The 17,123-nt window shown below is 44.3% G+C and overlaps 1 protein-coding gene across 2 annotated transcripts in view; it reads left to right on the forward strand.

The window, feature by feature from the left end:
* RNF121 (ring finger protein 121) overlaps positions 1 to 17,123 on the forward strand; it is an 88,661-nt gene that overhangs the window by 14,776 nt on the left and 56,762 nt on the right. The window contains exon 2 of one of the 2 annotated variants that reach the window (XM_002708529.5): positions 15,586 to 15,623. The exons of the other annotated variant lie outside the window; for it this stretch is intronic. Within the exon in view, the coding sequence (XP_002708575.1) occupies positions 15,586 to 15,623 (38 nt within the window). The remainder of the gene's footprint in view (positions 1 to 15,585; positions 15,624 to 17,123) is intronic. 2 annotated transcript variants of the gene reach the window in all.

The raw sequence follows: 17,123 nt of genomic DNA on the forward strand, positions 1-17,123 counted from the left end.
CAGGAAGGACCTTGGTTGCCTTGTTCACTACCATATTACTACAACCTAGAAAAATGCCTGACATACTAAAGTCACAAATATATACACACACACACACACACACACATACCCTTTAGATTTTATTTATCTTTTTTGAAAGGTAGAGTTACAGAGAGGGAGAGAGAGAGAGAAGTCTTCCATCTGCTGGCTCACTTCCCAAATGGCTGCATCGGAAGAGGCAGGAGCTTCTTCCAGGTCTCCCATGTGGGTGCAGGGGCCCAGGGATTTGGGCCATCTTCCACTGCTTTCCCAGGCCATAGCAGAGAGCTAGAATGGAAATGGAGCAGCTTGGACTAGAACCGGTGCCCATATGGGATGCCGGCACTTCAGGCCCGGGGCTCTAACCCACTGTGCCACAGTACTGGCCCCACACCTAGCAGTTTTTTTTTAGATTTATTTATTTGTTTGAAAGAGTTACACAGAGAGAGAAGGAGAGGCAGAGAGAGAGAGAGAGAGAGGTCTTCCATCCGATGGTTCACTCCCCAATTGGCCACAACGGCCGGAATTGCGCTAATCTGAACCCAGGAGCCAGGAGCTTCTTCCGGGTCTCCCACATTTGTGCAGGGGCCCAAGGACTTGGGCCAGATTCTACTGCTATCCCAGGCCATAGCAGAGAGCTGGATGGGAAGTGGAGCAGCCGGGTCTTGAACCAGCACCCATATGGGATGCTGGTGCTTCAGGCCAGGGTGTTAACCCGCTGCACCACAGCGCTGGCCCCCCATCTAGCAGTTTTAAGATGGAAGCATATGTGCTTCACCTGGAGGAAAAAGCAAATGCAAGCCAGTGGGGATGTGTTAGGTAAATCCTGGAACCAAAAAGGTCAGTGTGACTGGTACATAGCAGGGAGTCTAGCCAAATCTAAGGCCTTGTAAGTGCTGGTAAACTTCCGGGTTTTATTGAGAGTAGAATGAAGATTTATTTATTTGAAAGTCCGAGTTAGAGAGAGGAGAGGCAGAGGTGGGGGTTGAGGGATGGGGAGAGCCTTCTATCCGATGGTTCACTCCCCAGTTGGCCGCAACAGCTGAACTGTGTCGATCTGAAGCCAGGAGCCAGGAGCTTCCTCTGGGTTTCCTACGAGGGTGCAGGGGCCCAAGCACTTGGGCCATCTTCTATTGCTTTCCCAGGCCATAGCAGAGAGCTGAATCGGAAGTGGAACAGCCAGGTCTGGAACCCGCGCCCATGTGGGATGCCGGTGCTTCAGGCCAGGGTGTTAACCCGCTGTGCCACAGCACCAGCCCCTAAAAACATTTTAAATAAAATAATGTAAAGGGGCATACCCTAAGGTGTTTGTTTAAAAATGGGAGTGAGGTGTGCTGATTCGCATTTTTTCGAAAGTCTTTCTGGCTGCTAGGAGGAGAATGGATGGTAGGGAGTCACTCAAGGAGAGCAGTTAGGAGGCTCTTGCAGTTATTACAGTGGTCCAGATGAGAGGTGTTTATGTTTTAGAATTGAGGTGTGGGGTGTCTTAGTCCATTCAGGTTCCTTTAACAGAATTCCTTAGACTGGGTGATTTATAAACAACAGAAATTTAGTTTTCATGGTTCTGGAGGCTAGGAAGTCCAAGCTGAAGGCACCAGCAAGTTCAGTGTCAGGTGTGAGGACTGATTCAAAGGTAGTATCTTGTTTCTATGTCCTTAGGCAAATAAAGGAGTAAGCCCCATCTTTTATGAACATGAGGCTCCATCTTCTTGATCTGAGCACCCCTAAAAGTTTCTTTCTTCTTTTTCTTTTTTTTAGATTTATTTATTTATTTGAAAGTCAGAGTTACAGAGAGAGAGAGAGGTCTTCCATCCAATGGTTCACTCCCCAGTTGGCCGCAACGGCTGAAGCGGCACCAAATTGAAGCCAGGAGCTTCCTCTGGGTCTCCCACGAGGTTGCAGGGGCCCAAGGACTTGGGCCATCTTCCACTGCTTTCTCAGGCCATAGCAGAGAGCTGGATGGGAAGTGGAGCAGCCAGGTCTTGAACCAGCGCCCATATGGGATGTCGGCGCTTCAGACCAGGGCGTTAACCTACTGTGCCACAGCACTGGCCTCACCCCTAAAAGTTTCACCTATTACTACTTATCCAATGTAAATTAGGTTTCAGCACATTAATTTGGGGGGACGCAAACATTCAGACCATATTGAAGTCAAGGGACCAGGAAAGGCTCCCTAAAAGTTGTGCCTTAGCTTAGTGTGAAAGATGACTAGAAATTAATCAGCTAAAGAAAGAAGGGATGGGAAGGAGGAGTAACATGTGCAGGGTGGGAACTGAGAGAGAATGGCACCTTCAGAGAACGGCGTGCAGTCTAGAAGTATACTACAGCATGAGACTAGGAGCTGGAGGGTAATGAGAAAGTAGAGAGACTAGAAAGGAAGGCAGGTGTGATGTCACGTAAGGCTTTATATGTTGTGCTAAGGAGTTTGGATTTAAAAATTTTTATTTTTAAAGCAAGATTTATATATTTAAGTTTTATTTATTATTTGCATTTTATTTGAAAGACAAGCAGAAAGAGAGAGAGACAGAGAGCCATCTCCTATCAGTTGGATTCCTTCCCAAATGCCTAAAATAGTCAGGACTTAGGCATACTGAAGCCAGGAGCTCAGTCCAGGTCTTCCATGTGGGTGGTAGGGACCCAAGCACCTGAATCATCACCTACTGCCTCTTAGAGGGTGTACATTAGCAGGAAGCTAGAATGGAGGGTGAACTCTGATACAGGATTTGGATGTTCCAAGTGGCAGCTTAACCACTGTGCCAGCCATCTGGCTCCCAATTTTATTTTATTTGGAAGGCAGAGAGAGGCAGAGGGAACCAGGAACTTAATTGAAGTGTTCCACTTGAATGGTGGGAACCACCTTGCCATCACTGGCTGCCTTCCAGGGTACTCATTAGCAGGAATCTGGAATTGGGAGTGGAGCTGGGCCTCTAACCCAGGTACTCTGATGTGAGATGCAGGCATAGTGGCTTAACCAGTACAGCCCCAGGAGTTTGGGTTTTTATGCATAGTTGATTAGCTATGAAAGAGCTTTTTGAGAACTGAGGTAATGACATGGCTCAGATTTGCTTTTAGAAAGAGAACTCTGGAGTACTAGAATAGAGAGGGAAATTTGTAAGTTTTCAGATTTACTTAATTCTGAAGTGCACAAAATTTCTGGTATATTACACATGCTGCAAGGAACACATAAGTGCCAGAGGGGTGGGAGCAGAGGAAGGAAAAACTGGAAAGGCAGACTTGGGCCAGATCATGGCCTAGTGTGGCCACAAGAGCTCATTCTCAGTGTACTTATGGAGGGCGTCATGTAGCCTATTGAGTTTTTTCTTGTCTTATAGGCAACATTGGGCCACCAAGAGGTTTTTTTTTTTTTTTAATTGAAATTTGCTATCCTTTGATAAACATGGCCTCAAATACATCTACTCTTTATGCCTTTAGGTTTAAAAATGTGTTTTTGTGGGCGATACTACATTAGATCTTGTTTTTCATGTAATGTCAGTCTCTTTTAATTGGTTATCTTTTTCTTATAGTGCTAATGGTCTTTATATGTGGATATTAATATCTTACCCAAAATATGTCACAATTATCTTTTAGTTATTTTTTATAAGGTTTATTTTATTTATTTGAAAGAGTTACAGAGAGAAGTGGAGACAACGAGAGATCTCCCATCCTCTGGTGTACTTTCCAAATGACTGCAACAGCCGAGGCTGAACCATGCTGAGGCCAGGAGTCAGGAGCTTCTTCCTGGTCTCCCATGTGAGTGCAGGGGCCCAAGAACTTGAGCCATCCTCTGCTGGTTTCCCAGGTGCCATTAGTAGGGAGCTGAATTGGAAGTGGAGTATCCAGGACTCGAACTGGTGCCCATATGGGATTCCAGTGCTGTAGGATGGGGCTTTAACCTATGGCAACACAGCACTGGCCTCAAGTAGATTTTGAATGTAAGTGACACAGTGACTGGTGAGAAGGGCATACGGTTGAATGGCCTGGATTAAGTTTGTAGCTTGAGTAATAAAAAGGAAGGAAGGGATGGCAGGGATATTTTTTGCCTCGTTGACCTAGGCATTGTGGTACACCAGCAGATTTTCCTTTTCAGAGCCTCCTCTAGTCCTGGCTGTATGCTGTGTTGGGTTTGAAAAGTATTTACTGTTGGCTCTTAATGATCACTTAGAGTTTCTTGTTAGTGTTTCTCTTCTGAGGAGTAGTCAGTATTTAGTTTAGCAGCCACAAGGGTGGAACCTCTATGTCAGCTCTGTGTCTCTGTTGTCCAGATGCCAGCCTGTCTCTTTTCTTCTGTATCAAGTTTAAAGCTCCTTAAGAAAAAGAAAGGTATTTCTGGAAGAACTGAATTGCCATTCATTGCTGTGGATGAACACAGCTTGTGATTCTGTCACTTGCTTGACATCTCCCCCACTGGTGAAGGGAATGGAGGGAGGGACTAGTTTTCTGAGTGATGGGGCATTTTGATAGCTACTCATGAGTGTCAGTCACAGCAGGGATGGGTTTATACAGGAATGGCTTCTTAGCCCAAGAGAACAGTAGTAACGGTATATGAAAAGGGACATTCTATTGGTTTCAGATGCCTTTCCTCTTTCCTCTTTCCTCTGGATTCTGCAGCATCTCCACTGTTTTTGTTCAGTATAAAATTACTCACTGTATTGGGGTTCTCTAGAGAGACAAAATCAATAGGAAATAGTGTATGAGTAAATGAAGGGGAATTTATTAGGGTAATTGGCCTTGTAATTATTGCAGCTGAGAAATCCCATACAGATAATCTGTAGTCTGGAGACCCTGGAATGCTGGTATCATTGCTAAGTCCGAGTCCAAAGACTGTTTGGTACCAGGGAAGCCGAGGTTATAACTCTTAGTTTGAGGCTGAAAGCCTCCGCATCACAAGGGGCCACTGTTAGAATCCTAGAGTCCTAAGACCAGCAGTTGATGTCCAAGGCAGGAATCAAGCATGTGTCAGCTCTTGGAGCCTGAGACTAATTTGCCTTCTGTATTTATTCTCTTTGATCCCCAACCTTTGGATGATGGCTGCCCATGTTCAGGCTGAGCCCTCCCACCTAATTCACTCAGACTCACATGCTAATCTCCTTTAGAAACATCCTCGCGACACACCCAAAATAATGCTTTTCCAGATTCTAAGTACTGCTTAGTCCAGTGAAGGTGACACCATAAAATCAACCATCGCATGTAGTCTTTGAGTATTTCCCAATCATTTGCTTTATGCTTGGTACTAGGTGTGAAGTAGGAGAGAGATATGGGACAAGTAAGCAATCATACTTGTCTTCAAAGCACTGAACATTATTTAATATTAACCTAACATTTACTGCACATATATAATGTGCTAGATTATGTGCTAGTTTTTTTGAAATGCAAAAATGAATAAGATTCAAATGATCCATGTATTATTTTATACTTACTAGGATAGGATTTATATATAAAATACATAAAGAACTTATATCTTGACAAGAGAAAGATAAATAACTCAATAAAAGATGGACAGAAGAACTTAATAGACTTTTTCTCCAGAGGAAAAAAATGGAAATAATAAGTACACGAAAAAGTGTCCAACATCATTAGCCATCAGATAAATGAAATCAAGATCACAGTAATTTCTTCACATCCACTAGGATGCTGTACTCAAAAAGAGGATAACAAGTGTTGGCAAGCACATGGAGAATTTGGAACCTTCACTGATGGTGGAACTGTAAAATAGTGTAACCACTGTGGAAAACAGTGCCTAAGAGGGTTAAACATAGTTATGTGACTCAGCAGTTTCACTCCAAGGCATATACTCAGCAGAAATAAAAATGTCTACAGAAAATTTACACACAGGTGTTTGTAACAGCATTACTCATGATAACAAGAGAATAGAAATAAGCTAAATGTCTATCAGTGATGAATGGATAAATGTGTATATCCTTACAATGAAATATTATTTAGTAAGAAAAAGTAAGACTACTAGGGGCTGGCACTGTGACATAGAGGGTAAAGCTGCTGCCTGCAGTGCCAGCATCCCATATGGGTGCTGGTTCCAGTCCCGGCTGCCCCAGTTCCAATCCAGTTCTCTGCTAATGCTTCTGGGGAAGCAGTGGAAGATGGCCTAAGTGTTTGGGCCTCTGCCATCCACATGAGAGACGGAGAAGAAGCTCCTGGTTCCTGGCTTTGGATTGGCCCAGCTCTGGCTGTTGTTGCCATTTGGGGAGTGAAGCAGCAGATGGAACATCTCTCTGTCTCTTCCTCTCTCTCTCTCTCCACCCCCCAACTCTCTCTCTAACTCTGCCTTTCAAATAAATAAATCTTAAAAAAAAAAAAAAAAAAAAAAAAGAGTAAGACTACTGACACTTGATTTAGCATGAATGATTCTTGAAAATGTGCTAAGTGAAAGAAGGCAGTCACAAAAGACCTCTTGTTTTATGAATTCATTTATGAGGAGCCCAGAAAAGTAAATGTATATATAAATGTATATAGTAATGTAAAGGACATTAGTGGTTGCCATGGTTTTGGAAGGTGGAAATGAGGATTTAGCTGGAGGTTTCTTTTTAGAGTGATGAAGGGACCGGTGCTGTGGCTTAGCGGGTGGGGCTGCCGCCTGTAGTGCCGGCATCCCATATGAGTGCCAGTTCGAGTCCAGGCTGCTCCACTTCCAATCCAGCTCTCTCCTGTGGCCTGGGAAAGCAGTAGAAGATGGCCATTTGGGGAGTGAACCAGCAGTTGGAAGACCTCTCTCTCTGCCTCTCCTTCTCTGTTGTGTAACTCTGACTTTCAAATAAAAATAAATAAATCAGAGTGATGGAAATGACTTATGATGGTTGTACAGGTTTATAAATGCACTAACAGCCTTCGAATTCCTCACTTAAAATGGATGATATACCTCAACAAAGCTTTTTTAAAAAGAGACCCTTGGCCTCATTACTCCACCTGAGAGGAGATGTAACAGACTTAAAATTCCTGGAGAGTGAGAGCTGTTGTCATGGTATCCTCAGTTTAGAGTTTAGCTTATGATCATTTAATAGTTACTGAGTGAAGACAGGAATGCCTCACGAAGGAGGTGATATCTGAGCTGCATCTTAAAGGGTGAATAGAAGTGAATTAGTGAAGGTGATGAGGGAACACTGTAACAGCCAAAGCACTGAGGCCTAAGAACGGGATGTTAGAATGTTAGGTGGGGTCAATGTGGCTGCAGCATAAGCCATTTGGTGGAGAGTGGTGAGATAAGGAAGCTATTTAGGCCAGATTATGAAGTACCTTGTGTGTTGTACTAAGGAGTTTGGACTTTAGCCCAAAGGCAATAGAAAGTCAGGAAGATTTGTCTAAGATGATGATGATGATGCAGGCAGGTGTGTGTCTAATAAAGATCACTGTGGCTGCTCATGTGTTCCAAGTCTGTCCCAGCAAGATTAGAGTCAGGGAGAGTTTGTTGCTGGAGGCCATTGTGATAGCTCAGGAGAAAGCAAGGGTTAAAATCTGAACTAAGGCAGTGTGGCAATTTCATGGGTGGGTAGGTATGATCAGCCTACGAGCAGTCCACACTGTAAGTTCATAGAGGTTGGTATTGTTCTGGAAGGATTCTGGAGTAGGTCACATCTGGTTTGGGTCATTAAGGATTGGTCAAAACGGTTAGGGTATATGAGAAGCTGGAGTGCATAAAGGAGAGAGTGATGGGGTTGAGGGACTAGGTGGGAAGGAAGCTAGACTGAGAAATAGGAATTTGATAGGATAGAAATTGAAGAAAATGTTCAGTGACTTTAAATTTGAAAAGTTTAATTTAAAATGTTCTACAACTCAGCTGGCCTGAAGGCTGTGCTTCTGTTGATGTTGGAGGGGTGGAGGATGAAGAACAAACAGCAGCCACAGCAGTTGTTACAGGCAGCGTCAGGTTTCACCTCACTGCCCGAAGTGTGCAACCTGTGTCATGCCTTAGCATTTGGCTAAGCGTATCCAATGTCAGTGTGAGCCCAGGCTGATTTATGACCTTGGAGGTCTGAAAGGTGAAGCAGTGCCACTTTGATTTGTTAACCTTGAATTATTGGCAAAACTAAGGAGTTGGGGAAGAATCCAAACAAGAGAATAGGGAGCTACAAATGTGGATGACCTGTGAACCCTTGGACTTGTTATCCTAATCATCTAGCACACCTCTGTATTTGTCCTCACTGGATAGAGCCAGCCAACCCTCAAGTTCAGGAGCTCCTCCCTGTCTCTTCTGCTCCCTGGACTGTGAATATATGAGGGGAAAAGGCTGAGCTTATTCATCTTTAATGTTTTATGAAAAAAATCAAGTCTCTAGTTCCTACTTGATCTCTAATATGATCTAGCTACATGGTTGATCCCTTCCATGAGTCACTAACACGGAAAATCAAAACCACATTGAGCTGCTATTTCATGTCTACTGAGGTGTTTTAATCTAAAAAGACAAAGATTACAAGTGTTGGAAAGGATGTGGAGAAATTGGAACTGTCATACTGTTGGTGCTGCCGTGAAATGGCACAGCTACTGTGAAAAACAGTAGGGCAGTTCCTCAAAAGTTTAAACATAGTTACCATATAACCCAGAAATTCCACTTCTAGAGAAATAAAAACACACAGAAACTTATGGACAAATGTTCATAGCCGCATTGTTTGTAATAGCCAAAAAAAATCCCAAAGTCAATCAGCTGATCAGTGGATAAATAAAAGGTGATATGAGCATATGAACTTTGTCATATGAGCTCATATTTATTTATTTATTCGAGAGGCAGAGAGAGGTCTTTCATCCACTGGTTCACTCCCCAAATGGCTGCAACGGCTGGAGCTGGGCTGATCCAAAGCCAGGAGTTTCTTTTGGGTCTTCCTTGCGGGTGCAGGCACCCAAGCACTTGGGCCATCTTCTGCTGCTTTCCCAGGCCATAAAAGAGGTAGATTGGAAGTGCAGCAGCCGGAACACGAACTGGCACCTGTATGGGATGCCAGCACCGCAGGCGGAGGCTTTAGCCTATTGCGCCACAGCGTTGGCCCCAGTAGTAAGCTTCTTACCATTTTTCATCTTTACAAAAATTTTCCCTTGCCTTTCTCTGGCATTTTTTTTTTAAGATTTATTTATTCGAAAGTCAGAGTTCCACAGACAGAGGAGAGACAGAGAAAGAGAGGTCTTTCATCTGGTGGTTCACTCCCCAATTGGCTGCAATGGCCAGAGCTGCGCCGATCGAAGCCAGGAGCCAGGAGCTTCTGAGGCTCCCACGTAGGTGCAGGGGCCCGAGGACTTGGGCCACCTTCCACTGCTTTCCCAGGCCATGGCAGGGAGCTGGATCAGAAGTGGAGCAGCCGGGTCTCAAACCAGCATCCATATGGGATGCCGGCGCTTTAGGCCAGGGCGTTAACCTGCTATGCCACAGCACCGGCCCCTCTGTGACATTTTTGATAAGCTTTCAAATCTGGCCTTATAGAGATTGGCATGACTAGGGACCCTGTGAGAGCCTAGGTGGGGAGTGATTGGCTAGCAGCGAAACATTCTGTGTGCAGTTCAGGATTTGGAAATGGGCCCATCAATTGATACTCTTGCCATGAGAACCTACTTAATCAGCTACTTGGGCTTTGGAAAAGATGCCTTCACATTGGATTCGTGCTTGGTCCCAAATGAATAAATTCCTCAATGAGGGAGCAAATAAAGATTTCTTCACAGATGTTGCAGATCAATTATAGTTTGCAGCATTCTTTTTTTCCCACTTGAACTAGAAGACTGGCTTGAATGTAATTTCAATAACCTTTCAGTTCAGGAGACAAATATTAAAGCCAGATCATATTTTGCTCAACGTTTGTGCTGCTCTGTGATTGCTGAGTCTGATTTCAGCCTTAGTGCTTGCCCTCTGAGGCTCTGAAAGTGTTGCTGTCCTGGATGTTACCAAACTTTGGTTCCTCAGCCTCTGAGAGTAGTCTGTAAAGTACACGCATTCTTCTGGGAGGAAAAGCAGTGAAATCATTTGGTTATCTTGAATGTGCTTTCCTCATTAGCCTTGTGATGAAGTCAGAAGTTTTATTCTCTGTTGTCCAAATGGAGGAACTGAGGCATAGACAGTAGCTTGCTCAGTCCACTAACAAATATTCAGGCTTGGCACAGTTTTCTGAAACTTCAGTGGACCTGCCTTGCTTTGTTGGGACTGGCACTGTGGCATAGTGGGAAAAGCTACCAACTTCGACACACGGGCAACTGTGTCCTGGCTGCTACACTTCCGATCCAGCTCCCTATTAATGGTCTGGGGAAAGCAGCAGAAGATAGCCCAAGTCTTTGGGCCTCTCCACACATGTGGGAGACATGGAAGAAGCTCTTGACTCCTGGCTTCGGCCTGGCCAAGCCCTGGCCATTACAGCCACTTGGGGAGTGAACCAGTGGATAGAAGATACTTATCTCTGTCTCTCCCTCTCTCTCTCTCTATAACTCTTTCAAAATAAATTAAAAAAAATTTTTTAAATGTACTTTTTTTTAAACAGTGATTTTCTTTTTTTTTATTTATTTGACAGAGTTATAGACAGTGAGAGGGAGAGATAGAGAGAAAGATCTTCCTTCTGTTGGTTCACTCCCCAAATGGCCGCTACAGCCGGCACTGCTCTGATCTGAAGCCAGGAGCCAGGTGCCTCTCCCTGGTCTCCCATGCAGGTGCAGGGGCCCAGGCACTCGGGCCATCCTCCACTGCCCTCCTGGGCCACAGCAGAGAGCTGGACTAGAAGAGGAGCAACCAGGACTAGAACTGGTGCCCATATGGGATGCTGGGGCCGCAGGCGGAGGATTAACCAAGTGAGCCACGGTGCCAGCCCCAAAATGTACTTGTTTTGTTAGGTAGTTTTAAACATAATTTCTCTGGATACTCCCCAGTGTGAAATGAATCCTTCTTTCCCAGATGCTCATTAGTTATTTTTCCACTGTTTGTTTACTCTCCAATTTAAACATCTCCAGGTGGACACTGGTTTGTTAGGATACTTTAAAAAAAAAAAACTTATTTTATTTGTTTGAAAGGCAGAGTGACAGAAATATCTTTCATTCCCTGGTTCATTCCCCAAATGTCTGCAAGAGCTGGGCCTGGGCTAGCTGGAAGCCAGGGTCCAGGAACACCATTAGGGTTTCCTACTTGGGTAACAGGGACTCAAGTACCTGATTAATCGGCTGCTACTTCCCAGGTACATTTTCAGGGAGCTAGATCAGAAGTACAGCAACCAGGACTCAAAGCGTTGCTCCAGTTGTGGGATGCTGGTATTGTAAGTGGCAGCTTAACCTAACCCTCTGTGACGTGATGCCAGCCCTCAGCATACTTGCTTTTGTTTTTGGAGAGAATTCTGCTCAGTTCCACAAGTAATCATTGAGTGCTTTATAAACACTCATATCTGTGCTGTTCTCCTTGGAGGCTACAAAAGCAGTGTAAGGTATTTCTTGGTTCTGAGGGAGATTCTAGGTTTATGGGATGGGAGCAGAAAAGGCAGGGCTAAGACTAGGGTGAGATAAATAAGTTGTGAGAGTGCAATCTTTAAGGAAGTACACTTATTCTCAAGGTTGTGCAAGTGCAGGATCAGTACTGAGAGTGGATGCCACTTTAAATTTTGAGCTCTAGGTCCCTTGCTTGTCCTGCCCTGAACTTAAGAAGCAGTTTCCTGGGCCAGCACTGTGACTTGGAGAGTTAGGCCTCTGCCTACAGTACCTGCAATCCTGTATGGGTGCTGGTTCAAATTCCAGCTGCTCCAGTTCCAATCCACCTCCCTGCTGATGTGCCTGGGAGGCAGTGGAGGATGGCCCAGGTGTTTGAGCCCTTACACCCACATGGGAGACCCAGAGGAAGCTCCTGGCTTTGGCCTGGCCCAGTCCCAGCTTTAGCAGCCATTTGAGGAGTGAACCAGTGAGTGGTTCTTTGTCTCCTTCCTTCTCTTTCTGTATTCTGCCTTTCAAATAAAAGGAAGAAGAAGCAGTGTTATTGGAAAGCATGTCTAAGATAACATAAGACTATGAATGAGTGGTATAGATCAGTGCTTCTAAAATTTAATGTGCATGCCAAACACCTGAAGGTCTTAGTAAGAGGTAGATTGTGGGGGCCTATAGTGTTACGGGTTAAGCTGGCTGCCTGCAATGCCAGCATTCCATGTCCAGCTCCCTGCTAACGTGCTTGGGAAAGCAACAGAGGATGGCCCAAGTCCTTGGGCCCCTGAACCCACATGGGAGACCAGGAGGAAGCTCCTGGCTTCGGCTGTTTGGGGAGTGAACTAGTGAATGGAAGACTTCTCTTTGTCTCTCCCTCTCTCTATCTGTAACTCTGCCTTTCAAATAAGTAAAATAAATCTTTAAAAAAAAGTAAAAGTAGATTGTAGTTCAGTAGATCTGGAATGTAGTGAGCACCAGCATGGTGCTGAGCTGCTAATCCTTGAGCCACATTTTGATCCATTCTGGAGAAAAGCAGAGGGCTGACTTCACTGCTAGGGGATCAGGAAAGCCTTCTCCAGGAAAGTGAAATTGAGCTGTTTTCTCAAAGGACAACTAGGATTTGGATAGGAGAAAGAGAGGGGAAGGCGCTGTAAGTAGAAGGAAGAGCATACAAAAGCCAGGGACAGCGATCAATTCCATGTGTTTTGGAACAGTGAACAGATGAACTTGGCATGATGTAGGTCCAAATTGGAAAAGAAGAGACTTTTGATAAGCAGCATGAAAATTGTGCATTCCTTTAGGATGTGGTCCTTGATTGTCTGCTCAGGACCCTCCCAACTGAACCTTTCCATTTGTGTCATCTGTTTCTCCCCTTTCAGAGTATTGGAATCTCTATTCTTTTTGGGAAGTTGAAGGACTGATTTAGGGCTCCTGAATAAATTCATTATGGCAGTGAGTGGCTCAGGGAAAGGAAGGAGGGCGTCTGACTTCATTACCTTGAGATTGGTTGGACAAACACAGCCTTGGGGGAAAAAGTGTTTTTTTTTTTTTTTTTAAACTTAGCTGGGACATACAGAAGTCAGAAAGCCCTCCTTAAATAGTGATGAGCATTCCCAGTATACATACTGAGAGGATGCCTGGGAAATACGTGCTGATTTGACTTGGTGGTAGAAGGAGTTCTGCTTGTTTCATTTCAGTTTTCTGGAGTTACTGGAACAGTGGGAAACCTGGCCTTGAATAGTGGGGCTGTGGAACCTTTTTTTTTTTTTTTTTTTTTTTGCCAATGACCATTTGTATATTTATAACATCATTTCATGGACCATACAAAATTATCAACTTAAAAATGAGCCTGCTATACGTTTATTGAACTTTGAGTCCCACCTGCAGTTGCCTTGGCAGGGTCAGACAAGATGATTTCATGGGACCTTATGTGTTCCCTACCCTTGTCTAAAGGAATATATTTTTTTCTTTCTTTCTTTATTTTTTTTGACAAGCAGAGTTAGACAGTGAGAGACAGACAGAGAGAAAGGTCTTCCTTCCATTGGTTTACTCCCAAAATGGCCGTCATGGCCAGAGCTGCGTAGATCCGAAGCCAGGAGCCAGGTGCTTCCTCCTGGTCTCCCATGTGGGTGCAGGGCCCAAGTACTTGGGCCATCCTCCACTGCCTTCCTGGGCCACAGCAGAGAGCTGGACTGGAAGAGGAGCAACCGGGACAGAATCCAGTGCCCCAACCGGAAGTAGAACCTGGGGTGCCGGCGCCGCAGGCGGAGGATTAGCCAAGTGAGCCGTGGCGCCGGCCAAGGAATATATTTTTTAAAGATTTATTTATTTATTTGAAAATCAGAGTTACACAAAGAGAGAAGGAGAGACAGAAAGGGAGGTCTTCCATCTGCTGATTCACTCTCCAATTGGCTGCAACAGCCAGAGCTGTGCCGATCTGAAGCCAGGACCCAGGAGCCTCCTCTAGGTCTTCCCAAGCCAAGGACTTGGGCCATCTTCCACTGCTTTCTCAGGTCATAGCAGAGAGCTGGATCGGAAGTGAAGCAGCCAGGATTTGAACCAGTGCTCATGTGGGATGCCGGCACTGCAGGCGGTGGCTTTACCCACTATACCACAGTGCCGGCCCTATAAAGGAATAGTTGATCGATTGGTTTGAGTGTTTCTATGGCCTTGTCTGTCTTCTCTAGATCAAGAAACATATTCAGTTCAATTCACTATGAGAAAGTTATTGAGTGACATATATGTACTGAGAGTGGGTATGCTTCTGTATGGCCACAGGAATTAATAAGAGTTGAGCTCTGAACCCAAGGAATTTACTATTATTCTAGAGCAGTAGTTTTTCAACTGGGGCAATTTTTGTTCCTTGGAGGACGTTTAATAGTCTCTGTAGACATTCCAATTGCAACTGAAGGAAGCTATTTGTAGTCCACCCAAAATGAAGAATTAACCACCCCAGAATATCAGTAGTGCCAAGGCTGAAAAACCCTACTCCAAAAAGACAAAACCCCCAATTAGAAACAGAATTGTGAGGCTGGAAGGCCATGCCTTTAGTTAACCGCAGAGCAGAGTCTAAAGCTCATATTGCACCAGTTTGTCCTGCTTGTTACCATGGGGCCGTGGTCAGATGGCATTGTATGACAGAATATTTTATCTGGTTTCGTCTCCTCCTAATCCTGATTCATGCTATCTAACCTAGTCATATTCAATTGTTTGTGTGCTGTCAACTATTTCTTTATGTCCAGTTAGTCCCTTTGTCACAAGTGTATTTCCTTTTTTGTTTTTAATAAGAAGCTTTTAGTTTTCAAATTTTAATGTAACTTTTTTATTTGAAAGAGATGGAGAGCAATCATTCATTTGCTAGTTCTTTCCCCAAATGCTTTCAGGGCTGAACCAGGCACTCACAATGGGATGTGGGTGTCCCAGGCAGTGTCTTAATTGCTGTACCAAATGCTGATCCCATATTTCTCTCATGTCTTCATCTGAATAATATTTAACACCTCTTTCAGGAAGCCTTCCCTGATCTGTAACACTCCAGATTGGATTAAAAGCTACTTCTCTATTCTTCCAGAGTTAATCTTTATCATATAATAAATTTTCTGAGGCCAGCATTGCATTGTGGTGTGGGTGTTGGTTCGAGTCCTGGCTGCTCCACTTCCAGTCCAGCTCCCTGCTAATGCACCTGGGAAAGCAGCAAAGAACATCCCAAGTCTTGGGCCTCTAGACCCATGTGGGAGACCCAGATGAAGCTCCTGACTCCTGGCTTTGGCCTGGCATAGCCCTGACCATTGTGGCCATTTGGAGAGTAAACTAGTGGACGGACAACTTCTCTGTCTCTCTCTCTCTTTCTAACTCTAACTCTGCCTTTCAAATAAATAAAATGAGCCTTAAAAAAACAAAGGAAAAGAATTTTCTGTTTATATGTCTGTCTTCACTAAGCTGTAAACATCTTGTGAGTTAGGACTCTTTCACTCTTCTGACCTCATTGCTTAGCACAGTCATAGATATGGGCCAAGTAAGGGGGTAGAGAAGGGAAAGATGGAGTGATGTGTTGGGAAAGACTTCCTAAAGACTATAATATAAAACTTGAAGCCTCCCTTAGTTCCTTAAAGATATTGATGAATGTGTTTGCAGTTCATATTTGGCAGGGACAGTTCTAAGACAGTAATGGATTTCTCTGGTGGTGTCTTTCTACAGGTTGATATGTCAGACCTTTCCCCAGAGGAGCAATGGAGGTAAGTGTGGCAGTGTGGGCCCCACAGGCTGGGAACTGTAGCTAACTCAAGTAATAAAGTTGTTTATCTACCTGTTTCTGTCTGGGAGGCAGTGGCTCGAGATCAGCAGGACAGGTCTTTTAGGATCTTTCTGAGCACCTAGGTCAGTTGTGGATAGTTCACTTTGTCCAGGGGACTAGGTAGATAATCACACCAAACATCCAGCTGGATTTGAAAACATTCATGCTTTTAGTAGGCATGTGATCTTGGGCAAATTACTTGTCACTGCCTAAATTTACCATATTTGTAAAGTAAGGATCATAGCAATATTGATAGCTCATAGGATTGTGAGAATTAATAGATGAAAGTCTTAGAACAGTGCCTGGCATGTGGTAAGTTTCCAGTAAGTGTTATCTGTTTTGAAGATGATTATCATCTTTTTTTTTTTTTTTTTTTTTTTTTTTTGACAGGCAGAGTGGACAGTGAGAGAGACAGACAGAGAGAAAGGTCTTCCTTTGCTGTTGGTTCACCCTCCAATGGCCGCCGCGGCCGGCGCACCGCGCTGATCCGATGGCAGGAGCCAGGTGCTTATCTTGGTCTCCCATGGGGTGCAGGGCCCAAGTACTTGGGCCATCCTCCACTGCACTCCCGGGCCACAGTAGAGAGCTGGCCTGGAAGAGGGGCAACTGGGACAGAATCCGGTGCCCCGACCGGGACTAGAACCCAGGGTGCAGGCGCTGCTAGGCGGAGGATTAGCTTATTGAGCCGCAGCGCCGGCTGATGATTATCATCAATAACATCATTATCATTAGCTGTGACACAATAGAGACCGTTGGTTGAGAACATGGGAAATGTGTCTTCTGATTTCAGCTTTGCTTCGAACTTGTTTTGTAACCAGAATGAGTCAACAAATATCTTATTTTCATGATTTCTCCTCAGTAAAAGGGTTTCAGAGCACCTGCCCTACAAACTTCACAAAATGACTGGCCGGTTAGCTGAATCAGCCTAGTAACATTTAGTCGTGAGGAAAAACCCTTTATTTAGATTAAAATATTGATTATAAAAATACGGAATGGCAAAGATAGCAATTCATTTGACATACCTAGTGAGATGTTATAGGACTTTAAGCTCAAGATGCTTCAGTTATATAGCTCAGCTATCAAAATACTCTAAATAATTGGGAAGATATTTGTAGTAATTTGTTCTCTGCTTTAAGGAGGTGACAATTGTATGAAAGCTTCTGTCTGTTTTGCTTAGGCCACTTGCCAAGATTTTGAGATTTTAAGCACTGTATATACAGAGGATCTTTAACTGGATCATGTCTAGAAGGCAAACAGGGTTAATAGTCTTTATATCATGATGTATTAACAGTGGTTAAAGGATCTAGAATTGTTAGATTGTTAGAATCCAGCTCCCTGCTAATGGTCTGGGAAAAGCCGCAGAAGATGACCCTAGTAGTTGGGCTCCTGCCACCCACATGAGAAACCCCGATGAAGCTCTTGGCCTCTGCTTTGTCCAGCC

This window comes from Oryctolagus cuniculus, chromosome 1 (assembly GCF_964237555.1).
Source record: "Oryctolagus cuniculus chromosome 1, mOryCun1.1, whole genome shotgun sequence".
NCBI lineage: Eukaryota > Metazoa > Chordata > Mammalia > Lagomorpha > Leporidae > Oryctolagus > Oryctolagus cuniculus.